General features: G+C 45.8%; 1 protein-coding gene across 2 annotated transcripts; it reads right to left on the bottom strand.

Annotated features, from left to right (window-relative positions):
- Window positions 1–265: 265 nt before the first annotated feature.
- On the bottom strand, window positions 266–20,765 carry LOC139312059 (uncharacterized). 2 transcript variants are annotated; one of them, XM_070936582.1, is made up of 5 exons: window positions 20,661–20,765; window positions 12,743–12,873; window positions 10,130–10,255; window positions 6,584–7,720; window positions 266–1,371 (listed from the first exon to the last, which is right to left on the bottom strand). In XM_070936582.1, exons 3-5 carry the CDS (start codon window positions 10,224–10,226, stop codon window positions 656–658), a joined length of 1,950 nt encoding a protein of 649 aa, XP_070792683.1. In that variant the 5' UTR covers window positions 10,227–10,255; window positions 12,743–12,873; window positions 20,661–20,765; the 3' UTR covers window positions 266–655. The 2 variants fall into 2 exon arrangements, with proteins under 2 accessions (XP_070792683.1, XP_070792684.1); XM_070936583.1 differs by lacking the exon at window positions 20,661–20,765 and having other exon boundaries at window positions 12,743–12,942.
- Between the last annotated feature and the right edge of the window lie 827 nt (window positions 20,766–21,592).

Genomic DNA, 21,592 nt, shown 5'->3' with positions numbered 1-21,592 from the left:
TCTGCTTTAAATGGTCTCTAAGTGAGTGATTGTAAGTCAAGGACTGCCTATACCGACATTCTCTACAGCAGGCCTGCCAAACTGGTGGTCCATGGGCCGGATGCATCATGCGCAGGCCACATCCACCCCAACTCTATAAAGGCAAAAAACTTTGCGATACGTCAAGATACGTCATGTGAGGCGATCAAGTTTGACACCCGTGCTGTACAGGGATGGCAGTGGGTGAGTCTCTGGCAGCAAAAACGACGAGCAGTCTTGTGGCATCTTAAAAACTAACAAATTTATTATGGCATAAGCTGGCTGTGCCGTCTAGTAAATATTGGGTATTGTATACAGTGCTAGAAAAAAAAAGCAGGTTTAACAGAGCTTTGTAAACAAGAATAAGGTGCAGAAAATAGCACCGTTTTTTTCTCTCTCAAGTAACGTAACAGAAGAACGATTGTATAGGAGTAAATGGAAGTACTGAGGTAACCTTGTCAACGTTCGAGAAGGCTTGGTGATCTGTTGTGTTGACAAGAGGAACAATGCAGCAACTCAAGTGTTCTGTGAAGACCAACCTTCTTCAGCGTGGTGCCCTCCGGCTGAGAATTCTGGGAGTTGTGGTCCCAATACCATGGGGAGGGAGCACCAAATTGGGGAAGGGCGCTTCGGACTATTATCGGCTACTGCTATTGGAGTCTGCCCCCCCAGGAGACTCTTCCTCGTTTCCAGGCTGGCTTCTCAACGAGGGGGGAGTCTTCTCCGACTCCATGGGGATGGAAGGCGAAGGTGCTGGTACAGGACTCGCGCACACGGAAGTCTCGCGTGTCCGGTCGGCGGGAGTGGAAGTGGGGAGGGAAGGCTGGGGAGCCGAGATGCGGGCGTTTAGCGAATCGGCAATGTTCTCCAACAGAGTCGTCTGCCTCTCCAGGGCCACCGTGTAGCTCTCCATGCACCTCTGGAAGGCAGCGTCCGAATCGCGCATGGCAGCGGCCATGGTTTGGCTCGAGACTCGGATGCTTTTCGCGATGTGCTTGGCGCACCACACGGCGACCTTGCGATCGTCAACCCGCCTCTGCGACTCCTTGCTGTCGAGCTCGTAAAGAGCCTCGCGGATGTTCTCACCAGTTTCTCGGGTGGCGTTAATTAGCTCCTTCGCCAGCTGGACTCTCTCAATTTTTCTCTTGTTCCTGAACCGGGCGGTTCTCTGCGCGCTGGTCAGTGGAGCGTCGTCCCCCAGGCCTCTCGCGGGCGGAACGCGGTCGACCGGTGGCCCTACGACACCCTCAAAGCTGGCGTTCAGATCCTTCCGCCCAAGGTTACCCAAAGGAGCACAGATGATGTCGGAGTTCTCGAGAACTTCCCCCTCCTGCTCCTGAATGAGACTTTCAGCTGAGGAAGAGGAAAGAGAAGAGACCATTAGGAGTCAGAAAGGAGGCCCACGTGAATACAAGTCATCCTTTAGTCCAGGGGGTCTCCAACCTTGGCAACTTTACGACTTGTGGACTTCAACTCCCAGAATTCCTCAGCCAGCGCTGGCTGAGGAATTCTGGGAGTTGAAGTCCACAAGTCGTATAAAGTTGCCAAGGTTGGAGACCCCTGCTTTAGCCTGACGGTAGCACTTAGCAATAACAATGGCCCTTATATAGGTAGTCCTCAACTTATGGCCACAATTGAGCCCAACATTTCTGTTGTTAAGTGAGACATTTGTTAAGTGAATTTTATGCCCTATTTTACAATCTTTCTTGCCTTGGTTGTTAAGCGAATCACAGCCGTTGATAAGTTAGCAACCTGGTTGTTAAGTGAATCTGGCTTCTCCATTGACTTTGCTTGTCAGAAGGTCACAAGAGGGGATCCCATGACCCTGGGACACAGCAACGGTCATAAATATGAACCAGTCGCCAAACATCTGAATTCTGATCACATGATCATGGGGATGCTGGAAAGGTCGTAACTGTGAAAAACGGTCATTAAGTCACCCTTTGTAGTGCCGTTATAACTTTGAATGGTCACTAAACAAACTCTTGTAAAGTCGAGGATTACCTGCATACCGCTTCATAGTTCTTTACAGTCCTCTCTAAGCAGTTTTACAGAGTCAGCCTATTGCCCCCAACAATCTGGGTCCTCATTTTACCGACCTCAGCAGGATGGAAGGCTGAGTCAACCTTGAGCCAGTCACGATCGAACTCCTGGCTTTTGGGCAGTGAGTTAGCCTGCATTCTGACTACTGCCGCCATTATGGCTCTTAAAAAGAAACAGAAGCGAGAGTGCTCAGTCACTGGCCCACATTTATGGCCGTCTGCAGTGTCTTGCGATCACGAGTGTATTTTATGATAGTTTTGCCAAAACTGGCATTTAGCACTTAGCACTAGCACTTACCGTATTTTTCGGAGTATAAGACGCCCCTACCTTTTTTGGTGAGGAAAAGAAGAAAAAGAAATCTCCCTCTGCCTCTGAGCAATTTTGCCTCGTTGCAGCAAACAGCAAACAGCCTGCTTTACTTTCATTTTCGTTTTCAGCATAGCTTGATTAGCACAAGGGGAAAAAAAATCTGCTCCAGCAATTTACCTCTTTGCAGCAAACAGCAGAGCCCTGCGTAAAACAGCTGAGAGCAAATCAGCTGAGAGTTGGGAGGCTGATCTAATCAACTTGTGCTAATTAGGCTGTGCCGAAGCTGAAAGGAGCTGTTTTTTCTTGCTGTTTGCTTGCAAGGAGGTAACTGCTGCGAGGCAGAGGCCAAAGGGTGGGGGCCAGTGGGTGGGTGAGGCTACATTTGGTGTATAAGATGCACCTAAATTTTCACCCCCTTTTAGGGGGGGAAAAAGATGTGTCTTATACTCTGAAAAATACAGTATTTATATACCGCTTCACAGTGCTATACAGCCCTCTCTAAGCGTTTTTTTTTAATTTGATTTATATGCCGCCCTTCTCCGGAGACTCAGGGCGGCTTACAATGTGCTAAGCAATAGCCTTCATCCTTTTTTGTATATTTATACAAAGTCAGCTTATTGCCCGCACAATTTACCTACCTTAGAAAGGATGGAAGGCTGAGTCAACCTTGAGCCTTGGCGAGATTCGAACCTGCAGTAATTGCAGGCAGCTGGTCTTAATAACCAGCTTAATAACAGGGTGCCTTAGACCACTGTACTACCAAGGCTCTTTTTTTTTTAACTGCTTGCAGAGCTGTACCGGTCTATCCATTTATTTTTGCAGGCACTGATCTACTCATGTATTTTTGCAGGCACCGGTCTACTCAATTGTTTTCTTTTAACACTGATCAGCTGTAGGGCGGCCCTTTGAAGCCCCGCGGCAAGAGTTTAAATAGTTTTTTCCCCTCTAGCCATCAGTTGGGATACAGGAGGGAGCAATAGATTGGGGGTGGGACCAAATAAAAGGTAAGAATAACGTGGGGGTGGGGGGGTGGGGTGGGGGCAGAACTGGTTCGGTAATGTCATATCGTCACCGCTACCGGCTCGGGAGAACCAGGCCGAACCGGGAGGAACTCACCACTGGACCACCCCCTCCTGATCCTAGAGCACAAAGAGAGGAGAGAAGGCAAGAACACCACAGACTGAGCCGGCTACGAGACTGCCCTGCCCCCCTTAACAAGGCACACTTGGGGACTAAGATGTAAGGAGGTGCCGGTGGGAGGGGCATTTGTCGGGAACAAGCACTGAATCTGTGGCGCCTCGTGTGCGCTTGCCGACGCCTGGAGATTACTATACTCTGTCTTGGGAGGCTTGCCCAGTTTGCCTGCTTCGCTGAACTTCTTGCTCTGGCTTGGCTAGCCTGGTTTACTGGACTGCTGGCCCTGGTTACTGTTTGGCTAATCTGTTTTACTGGACTACTTGCAGCCAGAGACTGCTGAAGCTGTGTGTGAGAGCTTTGCTCCAGGACTTGTAGTAAACGTGAGGATGTTTGGGGGTAAAGTTGGAGCAATAAAGGGGAGTTAGACCTGTTCTCTGGCTGTGTTGCTTTCATGCCATGCCCCGAGTCATCACAATGAATCTGGGTTGGAAAACCTGTGGCTGACATTGAAGCCATGTTTGCACTAGAGCAGGGCCCCCAACTCCCGGTCCGGGGACCGGCAATGAGCCACAGCATGACAGAAACCGGTCCGTGCAAACAAGAAAAGCTTCATCCGCAGGATGCAAGCAGCATATGAAACCATTCCCTCTCCAGTCCGCAGAACAACCTCTCTCCACAGAACCAGTCCCTGGTGCCCAAAAGGTTGGGGGCCGCTGCACTAGAGGATGAAACACCAGGGTACAACTAGCTACCAGGAGTTCTAGTCCTGCCTTAGGCACTTTTGGGCCAGTCCTTTTCTCTCCGCCGTAGGAAGAAGGTGACAATGGCAAACCACTTAGGAAACTGTTGTCAAGAGAGCTGAAGAGATTTGTGTAGGCAGTTATGTAGGCAGAGAAGAGCTGTGGTGGCGCAGCCGAGAGCCGAGATGCCCTACGCATGGCCACTCATGCGCTCGTCACCTCCCGTATTGACTACTGCAATGCTCTCTACATGGGGCTGCCCTTGAAGACCACTCAGAGGCTTCAGCTGGTGCAGAATGCAGCTGCGCCGGTAGTGACGGGAGTGTCCCGACACTCCCATGTTACACCTCTCCTGCGCGACCTGCATTGATTGCCGGTTGCCCTCCGGGTGAGATTCAAGGTGCTGGTGATCACCTATAAAGCCCTACATGGCTTAGGCCCAGGATATTTGGCGGACCATCTGCAGCCAGCAACAGCTTCGCATCGCCCGGTGCGCTCCCACAGGGAGGGCCTACTCAGGGTGCCATCGGCCAGACAATGTCGGCTGGAGACCCCCAGGGAGAGAGCTTTCTCTGTAGGCGCACCCGGCCTTTGGAATCAACTCCCTCTGGAGCTCCGGGTGGCCCCCAACCTTCCCTCCTTCCGCCGTGGGCTGAAATCGTGGCTATTCCATCTAGCCGCCCTAGACTTTAATGGGGTTTTATTGGATTTGTATCAATTTTATCATGGACTTTGTTTTTAACGGTCTGATTGTTTTTGTTTATTGTTGTGAGCCGCCCTGAGTCCTGCGGAGATAGGGCAGCATATAAATCCAATTAAATAAATAAATAAATAAATGGCACAGGACCCGGGTACCTTCGAGACCGTCTTCTGCCACCAATAGCCTCCCACCGGCCAGTTCGCTCCCACGAAGAGGATCTCCTCAGGGTGCCATCAGCCAAGTTATGTCGGCTGGCGACACCCAGGGGGAGGGCCTTCTCTGTGGGAGCCCCTGCCCTGTGGAATGAACTGCCCCCGGAAATGCGTAAGATCCCCGACCTCCATATATTTCGCTGTGCCCTCAAGACCCTGTTGTTCCACCAGGCCGGGCTATCAAAATAATAATTTTAAATTGGGGTATTTTAAATTTGTGGGGTTTTAAATTGAGCCAAATTTATTTAATTATTTTAAATTTTTAATCAATGTTTTTAAATAGGCTGTACACCGCCCTGAGTCCTTCGGGAGAAGGGCGGTATAGAAATAAAATTATTATTATTATTATTATTATTATTATTATTATTATTATTATTATTATTATTATTATTATTATTATTATTATATAAAAGTGATTCGAATGCAGTATTGCCCAGTATTGCAGTATTGATCTTGACCGGCTCTAGGTTGACTCAGCCTTCCATCCTTCCGAGGTCGGTAAAATGAAGTAAAATGGGGGCAATATGCTGACTCTATAAATCGCTGAGAGAGGGCTGGAAAGCACTGTGAAGCGGTATATACGTCTAAGTGCTATTGCCATTGCCAAGACTAATTAGACAAAGACTATTTCAAAGGCCTTCAAAACAAAGAAACAACTATCACTGCCCACAGCCTTACAGAATGGGAGCAATTTTAGGAATTTTAGCTTTGCGTCTAGAATTCTCCTGAAATTTATTGGGAGTAAGCAACAAGACACACATTTTCCCACTTTCAGAAGGAGAAAGCTCAAATGTTAAAATTTAAAATGCAATCCTTAATGAGGCAGTGACTTTTTACAGCTGGAAAAAACAGAAAAAAGACTGGTAAATCCAGTGGAAAATAATTATACAGACTCTAAAAGCCAAATCCTAGTGTTGTCTGGTGCTTATGAAAGTACTCACTTCAGAACATACAGGTAGTTTTCAACTTATAACCACAATTGAGCACAAAATTTATGCTGCTGGGTGAGAAATTGGTCAAGTGAGTTTTGCCCCAATTTACGACTTTTCTTGCCACGTTTGTTAAACTGAATCACCGGATTGTTAAATGAGTAGCACAGTTCTTAAAGTGAATTTTGGTTGCCCCATGGACTTTGCTTGTCAGAAGGTTGCAAAAGGGCATCGCATGACTCTGGGACACTGCAACCGTCATAAATGTGAGGCAGTTGCCAAACGTCGGAATATAAATCACGTGACCAAGGGGTTGCTGCAACGGTCGTTAAGTGTGAAAAACCATCATGAGTCACTTTTTTTCCCCAGTGCCGTTGCAACTTTGAACGGTCACTAAACGAACTGTTGCAGGACTACCTGTATATGCCTGGAAGAGAGAGGTTAAGGCAGAACACAGTAATCCCAGCATTGATGGCCAAGTCAAAGTGTTCTTACCTGTAGATAAAGCCCTGGATAATGGATGTTCGTGTTTTGGTCTTTCCGGCTCATGGTTGCTCTCTTCCACCCCACCAAAGGAGGAGAATCGGTCTCCAAAACATTGTAGTAAATCCACGGGCAAGTCGTCAACCCCTTCGGTCTCGTCATACGGTTCTTCCGAATACTCTGAAAGCACGTCTGGGTCAAGACGGGTGCCGGTGGCCTCTGGAGGGTCGCTATCATCCACAATTTCTCTTTCAAACTTGGCATCGAACTGTAACTCGGGATCGTGAGCCGCGTCCTCCTCGTCCTGCTCCTGCTTGACCTCCTCACACATGGAGGAGGTGACCGTGATGCCGTTCTCGTCGATCACCCGCACCTCCATGGGGAGGTGGCTTCCTTGGAGCACGGAGCACATCGAGTTGGGCGGGTCTTCTCCCTCCGGCGACTGTTCCTCAATTTTGGGAGTGACCACTGCCAGTTGGTTGGCGGTAGGCCAGGGAGAGGAATGTCCCCTGTGCTTTTGCATAGTCAAGCTCCGGTTGGGTTGCAAAAGAGGCCGGTGGCAGTGAGTGGGAGATACCGTCCCAGCCTGGAGAAGGCGAGGTTGCTTTTGAGGGGGCTGTTGCAGGTGGGATTTGCTTTGGCTGGCTGCCCCGGAGGACCTCAGCCCTGGCGGACTAATTAAAGATGGCCTCGCAAGTAAAGACGCCTGCCCAGACGTTCCTGGAGCCGGCGAGGAAGCTTGCCTGGACCACTGGCCCTTATCGCCACTGTTCGAAGAGTGCTTGGCGTCTCTCCTGCTGAGGAGGATGGTGGCTAGCTTGTCGTAGAACGGCATGGTTCGCACTTCGCCAGCGCCGGGGCATTTGTTGTGAGTGGTGACCTCCTTAAATTTCTTCTTCAGCGCGTTCATCTTCTCACGGCACTGGCGAGCTGAGCGGTTGAAACCCCGCAAACCCATTTCGTTGGAGAGCCAGTTGAAAACCACCTCGTTGTGATAGGTGTTCTGGAGTTCGTTCTGGACTTCCGGGCTGATCCAGAGGTCGACAAAAAGGCCGATCTCTTCCTTGCTCCAAAACTTGGCCCTTTGTCTCTGGGACTCCTGAGTGTCTTTTGCAACCGCAGGGTAATTCGGCAACAGGGGCGTCCGGCCTGCCACAGGAACACAAATGCAGACGTTGTTGTTGTTGTTGTTGTTATTATTATTATTATTATTGTAAAGCTTCAGAAGCGTTAAGAAGACTTTGAACGCACCCCAACCCTATTTTTCTAGTTTGGATGCCAACTCACATTTAATCAAAAGCTCTTTTGTTACAATGAGATTTTCCTTCATATTAATGATACGATTTATAAATGATGTAAATGACATACATTTGGAGTTAATGGACATTTGGATTTAATGAATAGCATCCCCCAACCACCCAGTCTGTTAAATCCATATTTTGCTGTATATGAAATACTTTTTCATTTGGGGTAAATAGTCTAGGACAATTTTTTCTTTTTTGTATCACATCTAAAGGCTATCTTTCCTCCAAGGCCGTCAATGTAACATCCAGAATCCCAATTTTCTGTTCCCCCAAAAGTCCATACATCAGTGTTTCTCAATTTTAGCTATATTAAGATGTATGGACTTCAATTCCCAGAATTCCACAGCCAGCATGCTACCCAGGGAATTGTTGAGTTGAAGTCCACCCATCTTAACATTGCTAAAATTGAGAATCATTGCTATACACTGCGAGAAAATTTTCTAATTCTCTCCTAGGAAACTGATGGATGAATGAGGATCAAAAACCCAGGAAAGAAACTCAACTGACAAGCAAAATGAGAAGTTCTGAAAACTCTCTACAGGTGGAACTTGTCCCATGAAGTATTACGTTTCTTCTCAACAGATGGCAGCACTAGGCTGACCTTGTCTGAACTCAGAAGCTGAGCAGGATCTGACCTGGTTAGTATATGGATGGAAAACCTCCAAAAAAAATCCAAAACTATTGAGTAGTCTAAAAAATTGGGAGTGGAGAAGACAGTGCTGAGGAAACAAGACAAGAGGAGACAAGTCTAGGGACTTTCCACAAACCGGACATGACTTGAAGGAAATTTCAAACTCAGATTAAGCCAATATAATATAAAAAGTCACATCAACTCATAACTGATGCTAGTCAAGATTCAGAAGCCAATTCCAAAACCTGGTTGAACAAACCATTCAAATTGAACACAACATATAAATTACAAAAAACAATCACAGAAGATCCTGTCTTCTATCAGCAGTAAAGGAACCCAGTGCAAACTCCCATACTATCATCTCAAAAGCTTGGGAAGGTTTGTGTGGAAAGAGAGAAGGCCAAAAATGAAGAAAATAGACCCTGCAGATAAGATATCCTTTGGGGTAAATGCAGTTTGTGTGTCAGGGATTCTGATCTAGACTTAAAAGAAGCCATGGTCCTCCAGAATGTGGAGGCTCCATTCTCATCATTCCTGACGAGCATTCTGGCAGAAACCAGAATGTTCCAAGACAGTTTCTCAACCTCGGCAACATTAAGATGGATGGACTTCACCTCCCAGCATTCTCCAACCAATGTGCTGGCTGAAGAATTCTGGGAGTTGAAGTTCACCCATCATAATATTGGAGTGGTGCTCTGGTTCAGTAGTTAAGACTCTGGGCTTTGTCAGCTGGAAAGCCAGCAGTCCAGGTTCAAGACCCGAGCACCACGAATGGCGTGAGTTCCCATCCTCGCCCCTGCTCCTGCCAACCTAGCTGTTCGAAAGCATGTAAATGTGAGTAGATAAACAGGTACCATTTCGGTGGGATGATAACAGCGCTCTGTGATGTCAAGCTGGCCACATGACCACGAAAACATCTTTAGACAGCCCTGGCTGAAAGACCTTAAAATGGAGATAAGCACTGACCCCTATAGTCGGCAACGACTAGCGGAGTAAAATCTGCAGGGAACTCTTAATATCGCCACGGTTGAGAAACACCACACTAACAGGAGTTTATCGTTATTGAGTCTTATCTTAATAGTGCCCTATTTGTACTCCTAGGAGTACAACACCATACCCCTCTGGGAACGCTGTACCCAGCTTTCGGTGCCAATCACATTGTGCAGACTATCCCCTAAAATTATGCACACAGATAGGGAGATACAGGTAGCCCTCGACTTACAACAGTTCATTTAGTGACCGTTCAAAGTTACAACGGCACTGAAAAATGTAACTTATGTGACCGTTTTTCACATTAAGGATCTTTGCAGCTTCCCCCAGGATCGTGTGATCAAAATTCAGATGCTTGGCAATTCTGATTCATATTTATGACCCAGATTCACTTAACAACCGAGTTACTAACTTATCAACTGCAGCGATTTCCACTTGTGGGCGAGAAAGGTGGTAAAATGGGGCAAAATGCACTTCACACACGTTTCACTAAACAAACAAAAATTTGGGGGCTTCATTGTGGTCGTAAGTCGAGGACTACCTGTATAAAATAGTGGGTGGCAGCACAGGGCGATTCTCATGCCAGGAGAGAACAAGTGAAAGATCCTTGCATGGATGACTATGGATTCTTACCCAGCGCCATGACATTCTGATAGCTGTCCTGCATGGCTTCTTTCGAGAGGGGTCTTTGCGCCCGATCAACAAAGCTCACTTTGCTTCTGAGAAACATATGACCGCATCATGGGACGACACAAAACCCTGGAAATTAGGAGCAGGATAAGGGAAGGGAATAAGAATAATTCAAGTTCTAACTCAATGCAAGATGGATGATGGTTGGAACCACCATCAATGTTATTTTGATTTCATCTTTATTTATTTATTTAGGAACTACCTATCTAGCTCACACAGAAAATGTATTACCGTGTTTCTCTGAAAATAAGCCCTCCCTGAAAATATTTAAACGGATGCACTGCCATTTCCTCTGGTTAGGCTTAGGGAGACAGAGCTAGAAATCAGGTAAGATGGCAAGAGGAGCCCCATTTTGCTCCACGCACCCCAAAATAATAAGACCTCCCCGAAAATAAGGCCAAGCGCTTATTTCGGGGTTCAAAAAAATATAAGACAGGGTCTTATTTTCGGGGAAACACAGTATTAATATAATTGCTTCTTAGTCATATCTTACTCATTTTCCTCCAGGGTGGATTTGATTTAAATCAAGTCGATTTAAATCACAATTTAAATCACTAGTAAAAAGGCTTGATTTAAATCAGCTTGATTTAAATCATATTTTTTAAAGAGCAACTATCATCTCTGTCCTGCAGCGGTTCCTCCTCTGACCCGCTGTTGACTCACTGACAGTCCCAATATTGCAGAATATACAGCCTCATGCTACATAACTAAGCTCCATTTCACGCTGAATAAACTAAATTATGTATCTTAAATAGAAAACTATCTTTAGATAGATTTTTACTCCAAAAGCATTAAAATAAATTTGATAAAAATAAAAAAAATCGATTTAAAATTTTAAAAAATCTGATTTTGATTTTTTAAAAAATCATCGATTTTTATCCACCCTGTTTTCCTCTGATGTTAACCTTTTTTTTAAAAAAATGTCACTTTGGTATAACAACATTGGGAAGTCTCCAGGGGTCACACTTCCAAGGCCTTTGAGCCCAAATCCATACAACACTGTTCCAAAACTATCAACTAGAAAACCATTTTTAATTCCCAGCCTTCATTATTTAAGATGTATAAAGAGCTGAAAGATTCTATTTTCACCAATGAATTAATCAGCTAACATTTATTTATCTGGAAGTATCCGTTTTAAATTGGCCATACAGCAAATTAAAGGTGCATATAACACGAGATGTGAAATTGGACTATAAAAGAATTGACCCATGAATCACGCCACCAATGAACAAACAAATAAATGTTTCTCACTTCCAGAAAACTACGGTAGGATAAACACTAAGAGAAGCCAAGTCTAGTTTATATCCTATCTTTTTTCCAAAAGCGTGAAACACCATCCAACTCATCCCAGTAGGTCAGGACTTCTCACAGGGTTCTTCAAGAGCATTTCTCCTTTAAACACTTCCTGGACTGACCATGTGACCTTACAACATTGTGTGGTCATACGGACATTCCAGGAAGTGCCCCAAAGCAACAGCTTCTGCTGTGAGCATGAAGGCCTTTTTGCTATCAACAGAAAGAACGTGTCAAGAGCTTTGGCTGTATCATCTATAGCAGTGTTCCTTAGCTTGGTAACTTTTAAGATGTGTGGACTTCAACTCCCAGTATTCCCCAAACAGCCATGGCTGGCTAGGGAATTCTGGGAGTCGGAGTCCACATATCTTACGGTTGCTGGGGTTGAGTAACATTGATCTACACATTCAAAGTATCAACCCACTGCACACACAAAAAGTCACATTTGGATAAAATTCAAATATACCTACTACGCAGGTATATACAAAAGTATGAAGGCTATTGCTTAACGCATTGTAAGACGCCCTGAGTCTCTGGAGAAGGGCGGCATATATAAATCGAACCAATAAATAAAATAAATATAAATCCAGCAGAGTTATGAATCTGTCTTAGAAAAGAGATAGGAAAATGAACTGGCTTTAGCCCCACTCCACACGTTCATTGCAGAGATAATTTTTTTTCTCCATTTTACCTCATAAATAGAGGAGCAGAAGAAACAATAGAAGGTGCAACATTTCCCTAAAAACAGTGGGGATTTAATCCTAGGAACATTCAACTTCAATCAGTCTGAACAATGAATTATGTTTTATGGCAGGGGTCTCCAACCTTGGCAACTTTAAGACTTGTGGACTTCAACTCCCAGAATTCCTCAGCCAGCTGGCTGAGGAATTCTGGGAGTTGAAGTCCACAAGTCTTAAAGTTGCCAAGGTTGGAGACCCCTGTTTTACAGGGTATCCCAAAGCAGGCAAAGATCTGGTTTAGGATAATCCAGGAGTTTTAAGGGATGAAATAGGTGTCTTAAGCATCATGTGACCCATTCTGCCCCTTAAGGATCTCACATTTGCATAAATGGGGGAGGGGAAAGACAATCCAATTGGACCCTCTTATGGTGGGAAGATCTGAGGGTCACTACAGATAAAGGTAATCCAATGGACTGGGATTTTTTGTGCATCACTGTTTCATAAAATAAGCAACTCTATGCTCAAAATCAGCAAAAGTTTAAGCAATCAAGCCACACCCAGGGTTATTTTAATGCAAGCTTACTTAGAAATTTGCCCTTTTGAGGGACACAGTGATTGAGGTGCCGATATGGAAGTAGGCCCACACCAGGATTTAGGTCCAAGGAGAGACTTTCAGGAATAGGCTGCGCAGATCCTGTAAACTTGCTGGTATCCCTAAAATTAAAAGAAGTGAACAAAACGTTAGGGTTGTTTATCTGAACTCACTAGAATTCTGCACACAAAAAGACCCTTGTTTTTCCCAGCACATAAAAACACCTCTATTCTACAGTAATTTTCTTTCACCTTCGCCCTTAGCAAGCCATAGTCCCTCTGCCTATGGAGATTCTCAGTCATCCAGGTCCTGGTTGTCCCAAAGGTGCATTTTCAAGAGGCAATTGGACTTTATTTTTCCTTGAAAACATTTCGCTTCACTTCTGAACTGAGGAAGCTTCTTGGATGAGAAGCAAAACGTCTTCAAGGAAAAAGAAAGTCCAGTTGCCTCTTGAAAATGTCTCTTTGGAACATAGTCCCTTTGGTCTCCTTTTCTCCACACCTTTGTATATTTCTGCTTTCTAACGCACAACTTCTCCTACCATGCCCATCTCAGATTTATTTAGATTTTGTAATCCCATGTTTACTTTATAAGTAACTCAAGTGGAAAAAGGGCAAAAGAAGAAGGGGACGGCATTGAATGAGGTGGCTGGATGGAGTCACTGAAGCAGTCAGCATGAGCTTAAATGGGCTCCGGGGGATGGTAGAGGACAGGAAGGCCTGGAGGAACGTTGTCCATGGGGTCGCAATGGGTCGGACAAGACTTTGCAATTAACAACTACTCAAGTGGACAGATGTGCCTAATATGCCTTCCCCTCAACAACAATCCTGTGAGGTGGATTGGGTGGAGGGAATAGGACCAAAAGTCACCCAGCCAGCTTTCATGCCTAAGGTGGGAGTAGAACTCACCATCTCCTGGTGATTGGCCCAAAGTCACCCAGCTGGGTTTTCATGTCTAAGGCAGGACTAGAACTTACGGTCTCCCAGTTGGTGCTTTAAATACTAGATCAAACTGGCTCTCCGATCATTTGGCCATCCCTAGAAATCTAGAACCACAAATATTTATTATTCATGTTTGGATTTCTTTTTTGTTTGCATTCTGCAGAAATAAATGGAATAGCTCCAATTTCTCTTGAGCGTCAGCGGACAAAGAAAATGTAGCCATTGATCTACTGGCTCACGTTTGATTAAAATCAACAAGACTTTGCAAGCAGGCAAAGGAGCACAATGCTCTGTTCATTTTTGTCCCAAGTAAAAACTAATCGAGGGTCAGAAAAAAAGAAGTCACCCGCAGCCGATTTAAAAATGTAAAATCTTGCATGAGGAACATGGGAACTCCAGAGTCTATCGGCTCTTGGTCTAAGCCAGAGGTGTCAAACTCAAGGCCCGTGGGCCGGATCTGGTTTATGGGGTGCTTAGATCTGGCCCATGGGGCCACCCTGGAAACAACGAAGGACCGGGCCGCGGTGACTCTGCCAGTAAAAGCAGAGCTTGGGAGGGCCGCACGTTTTCGCCGGTAGAGGGTTGCAGGAGGCCGTCCCAGCCGAAAACGGAGCTCAGGAGCCCGTTTTCACTGGCAGAGCACTCAGGCCACCACAGGTGCCCCCGCCCGACACAAGTGATGTCAAGCTGGCCACTCCCACCCTGGCCACGCCACGCCCTCAATCCACCCCACCCCCCGAGGTCAAACACAACCCTGATGTGGCCCTCAATGAAATCGAGTTTGACACCCCTGGCCTAAGCAGTTTCTTCAGATGGAGACCAAGTTCCCATAGAATGCCAAGCCATATTGTGACTTGTTCAACTTTAGAACACAATGCAATGTGTGAAGCCACCCGTTATTCTCTGTAAACTGTGGTCTATGACTTCGCACTCCATGTCAACCAGTCCACCATGGCCTGTTTGGCAAACTAGAGCTTAAAAGGGTAGAATAGTGTGTAAGAGTGTTCTCTTCCCTTCCAAATACCACTTTCCCCTTCCATTTCTAGATGCAAACCCCTTAGCAGATTTCTGGCCTTTCTGTTTCTTTTCCCCCACAATGTGGGAAAAACCTGAAAACAAGCAGGGGAACCATCCCATAGCTGTGGCTGATGGGAGCTGTGGTCCAATATATATGGAGAGCACCAGGTTGGGGGACAGCTGTTTTTTTTTTAAAAAAAAAGGAACTGTCCAGGCAGGGGATGATAATCCATGTTTTATCCTTTTTTTTTTTTTTTTTAATTTGATTTATATGCCGCCCTTCTCCGGAGACTCAGGGCGGCTTACAATGTAAGCCTTTTCAACCAGTCCTTTGGAATCACAGCTTGTAATATTCAGGAGGTTCTTGAGAAAGGACCAAAAAGACATATCACCCCCTTGATCTATGAGACATGAGTTTCATATACCATCTCCAAAATTAAATCTGATAACCTGACAGGGGAGTAGATTTCACTGTTTCTGAACCTTGGCGACTTTAAAATGTGTGGACTTCAATGCCCAGAATTCCCAGCATGCTGGCAGACGAACTCTGGGAGTTGAAGTCTACCCATCATAAAGTCATCAAGGTGGTGATACATAGGCCTAGTCTGTCCTTTGCATGGCAGCCATGAGGTAAACTATACTGAGCTAAGCATCTCAGGTAAACCAAATGGGCCTGCTAAGACACTTCTCAAAATCCCATGCAACATATTTTCGTCAATTAAACTACACCCATAGTTATTTCAGTAGGAAACCATCTGTGTAGCACAGGGATAAGCTGTGGAGAAAGCAGTGCTGAACCTGGTTGTTTCATTACTCAACTAGGCAACATCATCAGTGCAAGTGAGTGTGGGGTTTACTCCCCATTTACACAGGCAGTCCTCGACTTACGACCACAACTGAGCCCAAAATTTCTGTTACTAAATGAGACATTTGTTAAACAAGTTTTACTCCACTTTACGACTTTTCTTGCCGCAATTGCTAAGTGAATCACTGACGTCGGTAAGTTAGTAACCCGGTTGTTAAGCGAATCTGACTTCCCCATTGACTTCGCTTGTTAAGAGATTGCAAAAAGGGATATTATATGACCCTGGGATGCTGTAACTGTCATAAATATGAGTCAGTTGCCAAGTGTCTGAATTTTGATCACGTGACCATGGGGATACTAAAATGGTCGTAAGTGTGAAAAAGGGTTATCTTCACTTTTTTCAGTGCTGTTGTAACTTTGAACGGTCATTAAATGAACTGTTGTAAGACGAGGACTATCTCTATACAGTAGCTTGCTCTGCCAATGAGAGCAGGCCTCGACTTACAACCATAATGGGACTATGGACATCACAGTTCTAGGTTATAATGGTAGCACACTGGGTTACTTCTGTGACCCACGTAATTTTATGTCCTTTTTTGTGGCAGTTGCTAAGCGAACCAACGGTGTGCTATGGGCCAGTTTTGCCCAAAACCCTCATAAAATGTGGCCACATGATCATAAAAGGTAAAAGTAAAGGTTCCCCTCGCACACATGTGCTAGCCATTCCTGATTTTAGGGGGTGGTGCTCATCTCCGTTTCAAAGCCGAAGAGCCAGTGCTGTCCAAAGATGTCTCCGTGGTCACGTGGCCGGCATGACTCAACACCAAAGGCTCATGGAACGCTGTTACCTTCCCACCAAAGGTGGTCCCTATTTTTCTACTTGCATTTTTGTACATGCTTTCAAACTGCTAAGTTGGCAGAAGCTGGGACAAGTAACGGGAGCTCACCCCGTTACGCAGCACTAGGGATTCGAACCGCCAAACTGCCGACCTTTCGATCGACAAGCTCAGCGTCTTAGCCACTGCATCCCTCCTCATGATCATAGGATGCTGCAAACAGCTGAAAATGCAGGCCACTTGCTAAGCACCTGAAATGTGGTTACATCACCTTGTGGGGGTGGAGGTTGAAACTTCAGTACGGAACTGCAGGTACCCCTGGGGAGCTCCGTCGTAGCTTCAAATAGTAGCTAAGCAATTGGTCATAAATTGAAAACCTTCTATATTAATGGAGGTGTGGTTTTCTCCTTGGTAATTCCTTGATTAGGAACCTGTTTTTTTTAATTTCTGCTCCAGTTTTCTGTTTCAAGCAGAGAACACTAGCTAAGGAACTACTGAGGAGAAAACACCCCGGCCCCTCAAACACAGGCAGGGCAAGCTACTGTATATAAACGAGGAAATCCCACACTCACTAGCACTGATGATGTTACCTAGTTGGGTAATAAAATGTCTGCAAGCAAACATACAGGTCAGAGAATAAGGACTCCACATGCGAGCTTTTTCCACCAGCCAACACAAGCAGACATAAGTAGAAATCCATGTACATCCATAAGGCACTTATTTCAACAATTCAGATCTCTAAAGAAAAAAAAATAGCAATTTCAATCTTCTGGGGCTTCCCACTGGAAAACTCCAGACTTCCCTCCCCCTTGCTGTCTCTCTAGGCCCCCCTCCCCTTATTTAGAGCAAGATCACTCTCTCTGGGCTTTGAAGTGAGGGGTGGGGGGTTTCATTCAGAAATAGAAGACTTTTGCAATTCCTATAGAGGGAACATCCACTAAGCATCTAGGGCTATTAACTAGCAATTTCTCTTACAAAGGAAGGGCTGTGAATACTATATACAGATCAGTGAATACCCGAAGAAAGGTACCTCTTATGCTAGCACCCCATGACTTTAGAATTTCACAGCCAGGGTGATGTGCTAAGCTCCCTATGGAGCCTATGGGCGATCACAAGAATCCCTTCAAGCCTTTCTTAGAATCACAGGATTGTGACATTGCAAAATATTGTTAGAGGATCCATGCTGTAATTTAATGTGGGTGGTTATGTAGCTCCATACTCTAATAGTTCCTAAGTGTATTGGTAATTATAAGTCACCCTGCAAACATAGAAAGCAATTTATTTCCTGATTACACCCAGATGACCTTGTCTGGGCTCAGAATTAAGTAGGGCTAGGCCCACTACTATTGGTGTACATAGACCTGGGGGAATTTCACAGCCTATAGACTAGGTGGGATTTCTAAATATACTTCCCCCTATAGCAAGAGGCAGCTGTGAAAAAAAATGAAAGATGGAACAGAACTGTATCTTTTTCCATTCTTCCCCAGTGTCAACATCATCTCTGACAAAAATAGATGGATTTATCCACCGAGTGTAAAACAACTAATCCAGCGGTTCCCAACCCCAGCATCAGGGACCGGTTTTGTGGAAGACAATTTTTCCACCAAAAAATTTGGGGGGGATGGTTTTCGTTTTGTTAGATTGCCTGGCCCAGTTCCTAATAGGCCATGGCCCAGTACTAGTCCATATGCCTGCAGGTTAAAGGTAAAGGGTTCCCCTCGCACATATGTGCTAGTCGTTCCTGACTCTAGGGGGCATTGCTCATCTCCGTTTCAAAGCCGAAGAGCCAGCGCTGTCCAAAGATGTCTCTGTGGTTATGTGGCCGGGATGACTAAATGCCAAAGGCGCATGGAACACTGTTACCTTCCCACCAAAGGTGGTCCCTATTTTTCTACTTGCATTTTTTACATGCTTTCGAACTGCTAGATTGACAGAAGCTGGGACAAGTAATGGGAGCTCACCCCATTACGTGGCACTAGGGATTCGAACTGAACTGCCGACCTTTTGATCGACAAGCTCAGTGTCTTAGCCACTGAGCCACCATGTCCCCTATATGGCCCGCGGGTTAGGGACCCCTGATCTAATCAATCAACTATAAGGAAAGGGAGGCTGGGAGTTGTAGTCTAAATGTGTTTGGAACAAGTGAAGTTAAGGAAGGCTTTTTTAAATAGTCATGCGAAATAGATGTGAAATACGGGTAATCTTCAATTTACAATCATTTGTTTACTGACTATTCAAAGTTACCACAACAGTAAAACAGTGACTTATGATAGTTTTTCACACTTATGACCATGGCCATCGTCATGTCATCAAAATTCAGACACTTGGCCACTAGGTCATATTTATGACGGTTGCCATGTCCCTGTGACCTTCTGACAGGCAAAGTCAATGGGGAAGCCAGATTCGCTTAACAACCTTGTTCCTGATTGAACAACTGCAGAGATTCATTTAACAACTGTGGCAAGAAAAGTTGTAAAACGGGGCAAAAGCTCAACAGAAATTCTGGGCTCAATTGTGGTCATAAGTCAAGGACTATCTGCCATCCAGTTTATAGTTACAAGCAAGAGCACCGTCAAAATGTGATACCCATCACCACCATTCAGTGACATTGTTACTAGTGTCACACATAAGTAGCGTGTCGAAACCGGGGTTTTACCTCCACGTGTGGCTCTTCCACCACATATCCACCTTTCTTCACATATATATTATCTATGACCTCAGCACACACACCTTTTGAATTAGTGCCCTACAATGTTTATGAAAGAGCTACTATTCAGTGTGAACAAAAACAAAACAGCACTGGCTGGAAAACCATGGAAATCCCACTCAGCTCAGTATTGCTTGCTTTTAAAACAGACTGAGGCCAAGTAAAACCCATTGAATTCAATGGAAGGGATTTCTGACTTTAGATAGAAAGCCTAACAACCATGAAAGAATACAGTTACTTCCTGCTAAAATCCATCCGTTTTGATGATATCCACCCCATGCAGGAAAAAGTTGCCTTCGGACTTTTTTTGTTTAAAAGCATTTCCGCGCCCGTTACCTAGACTACGTAAATACCCTTCCAATGATCACAAATTGCACCATTCCAGGGAAAATCAATACTCAGTAACAAGGTCAAGTTAACCAGGAAGCAGAGCTATAGCGAAACTGAACCTGCTGGCTTCCAGACATTGTCTTAAAGACAGAAAAGCAAAGAGCTTTTAGGTAGTCCATTGTTGGAACAGGCTGCCAAAGGTACACCGCGCTATTAGGCGGGTTTACACACTTGAAGGAAGTCCCAGGAATTATTTTTTTTCTTTCTTTTTCTTTTCCTGCAAAGAGACTCACTCACTGCCATGCAAGGAGGCAGAGGAGGGATGGCTGCTGGTGCAAAAATAAATAAATAAATAAATTTGGGTTGGGGGGGGCAGCATTCTAGTAAAATTATCAGCTGTGGGGTTGCTTTTTTTTTTTTTTTCTTTTAAAGCATGATTCCATGCTGCTGAAAGTCAAGGTAAGCTACCCAACCCAACAAATAAATAAAAAAGCAGAAGACCTCTTCCGGATCAGACAAAGGCCTACCTTATGCAGCATCCTGTTTGCCAATGTAGCCAACCAGATGCCTTTTAGGAGAGAGAGAGAGAAAGAAAAAAAAAAGCTTTTTCCACCACCCCAACACGCTTGCAAAGCCTCTCTCCGACTCGGGTTCCCCGGACAACCGATCCTCACGGCAGCTTTTCTCGTTTTTTGTTTTTTAAATCATTTATTTCATATCCAAGCACGCATTAGATATCCTCTCCCAAGGAGCAGCCGGTGTGGGTGGCCCAGCCGAAGAGAGACGACAAAGGAGGCGACCTTCCTTCTCCTCTTCCACCCCACCACCATCACCATCACGGAAAAAGTTTCTCTTCCAAGAGGAAAGTTGGGATCGCCGATTACTCAAAAGGAGGATCACTTTTCCCTCCCCCCCCCCCACTTTCCTGGAGAGCAAGAACCCGGGTTCCAGCGATCGTCTGCATGCACTCCGGAGCAAAGACACCCCAAAGCACAGCTGAATTTTTTTTTTCCTCTCTCTCTTTTTTTTCTTTAAAGCAAGCAAGCAAGCAACGCCGGGCTTGCAAGGAGGGGGTGGTGGAGGGGGAGGAAAGAAAGAGAGAGAGAGAGAGAGAGAGAGAGAGAGGAGAGTCGGGAGTAATTAATCATCGGACTCCAGTTCCCATCATCCCCAGCCAGTGCTGCTGGGCCCCCGGGAACGATGGGAGCTGTAGTCCGGCCCTTTCCGGAAGACCCGGCGTTGGAGAAAGCTGGACAAAGAAAAACACCCTTACGAAGCGTCGGGGGGAAAAGCCGGTGGCGGCTACGGAATCCAGAGCTGCTCCGGGCAGGCAGGCAGGCAGGCGGGCGGGGGAAAGCTGGTCTCAGCGCCTGCCCGTCTCCTCCCTCCGGTCGGGAAGCTGCAGCCTCGGATACCCCCCGCCACTCCGCCTCCTCTTGCAAATCCAGCCGGGGCCGGAGCCCGAGCCTCGGCTCCCCCCCCACCGCCCGCCCGCCCGCCCGCCCCACTCCGCCTTTCGCCCGCCGCCGCCGCCGGGTCTCGCGCTCGCGGCACAAGGGGAGCAAAGGCCTCAAAGTGCAACTCGCGAGAAGGTTGAGGACTCTTCTTCCTGCTCCTCCCCCTCCCCCCGCTCGGCGCGGGCCAATAGGAGCGGAGGAGAGGCGCCTCGCTGATTGGCCAGGCGATGAATGGGGCACGCAGGGGAGCGGGAAGTGTAGTTTTTCTGGGTCAGGGGAAGGAAAAAGACTACAGCTCCCTAAAGACCTCGGGGTCGAATGTGAAAAGGCGCGAATTTACGTTCCCACCCCACCCCCCACTTGTTTTTTGTTTTTTTTTCTATGATGGGGGATCTTTTTTTTTTTTTTTCCTATGATGGGCGATCTTTTTTATTTTATTTTATTTTTTTTCTATGATGGGGGATCTTTTTTTTTTTTCCCTAAAAAAAAAAAAAAAAGAATTGGATTTTTCTCTGCCTATACGAAGCGATTGGTCCTCCCGATCGGTTGCGATTCCAACCAATTCCCATCAATCTGACTCTGCCCCTCGGCTGGGGAAATTTGCACTGCCCATATACATCTGGAGGGCGGCCGCTTGGGGGAAAAGTTCCAACCGGGCGGGGAAATTCCGAGATTGGTGGAATTTATTTATTTTTTATTTATTTTTTCAAGCATATGTAAAGATAACATATGCTTATAACATATGTTT

Source organism: Pituophis catenifer, unplaced genomic scaffold, assembly GCF_029215685.1.
Source record: "Pituophis catenifer annectens isolate HBS135680 unplaced genomic scaffold, rPitCat1.0.hap2 SCAF_2, whole genome shotgun sequence".
Taxonomy (NCBI): Eukaryota; Metazoa; Chordata; class Lepidosauria; order Squamata; family Colubridae; genus Pituophis; species Pituophis catenifer.
Note: the sequence above shows the minus strand (reverse complement) of the source record. Positions and strands in the feature narration are given on the sequence as shown.

Coding starts and splice junctions, on each gene's coding strand:
- LOC139312059 (XM_070936582.1), bottom strand. CDS start 10,226: ATGTTTCTCAGAAGCAAAGTGAGCTTTGTTGATCGGGCGCAAAGACCC. Junction 7,721..10,129: donor TCAGAATGTCATGGCGCTGG/GTAAGAATCCAT, acceptor TTCCTGTGGCAG/GCCGGACGCCCCTGTTGCCG. Junction 1,372..6,583: donor ATCCAGGGCTTTATCTACAG/GTAAGAACACTT, acceptor CCTCTTCCTCAG/CTGAAAGTCTCATTCAGGAG.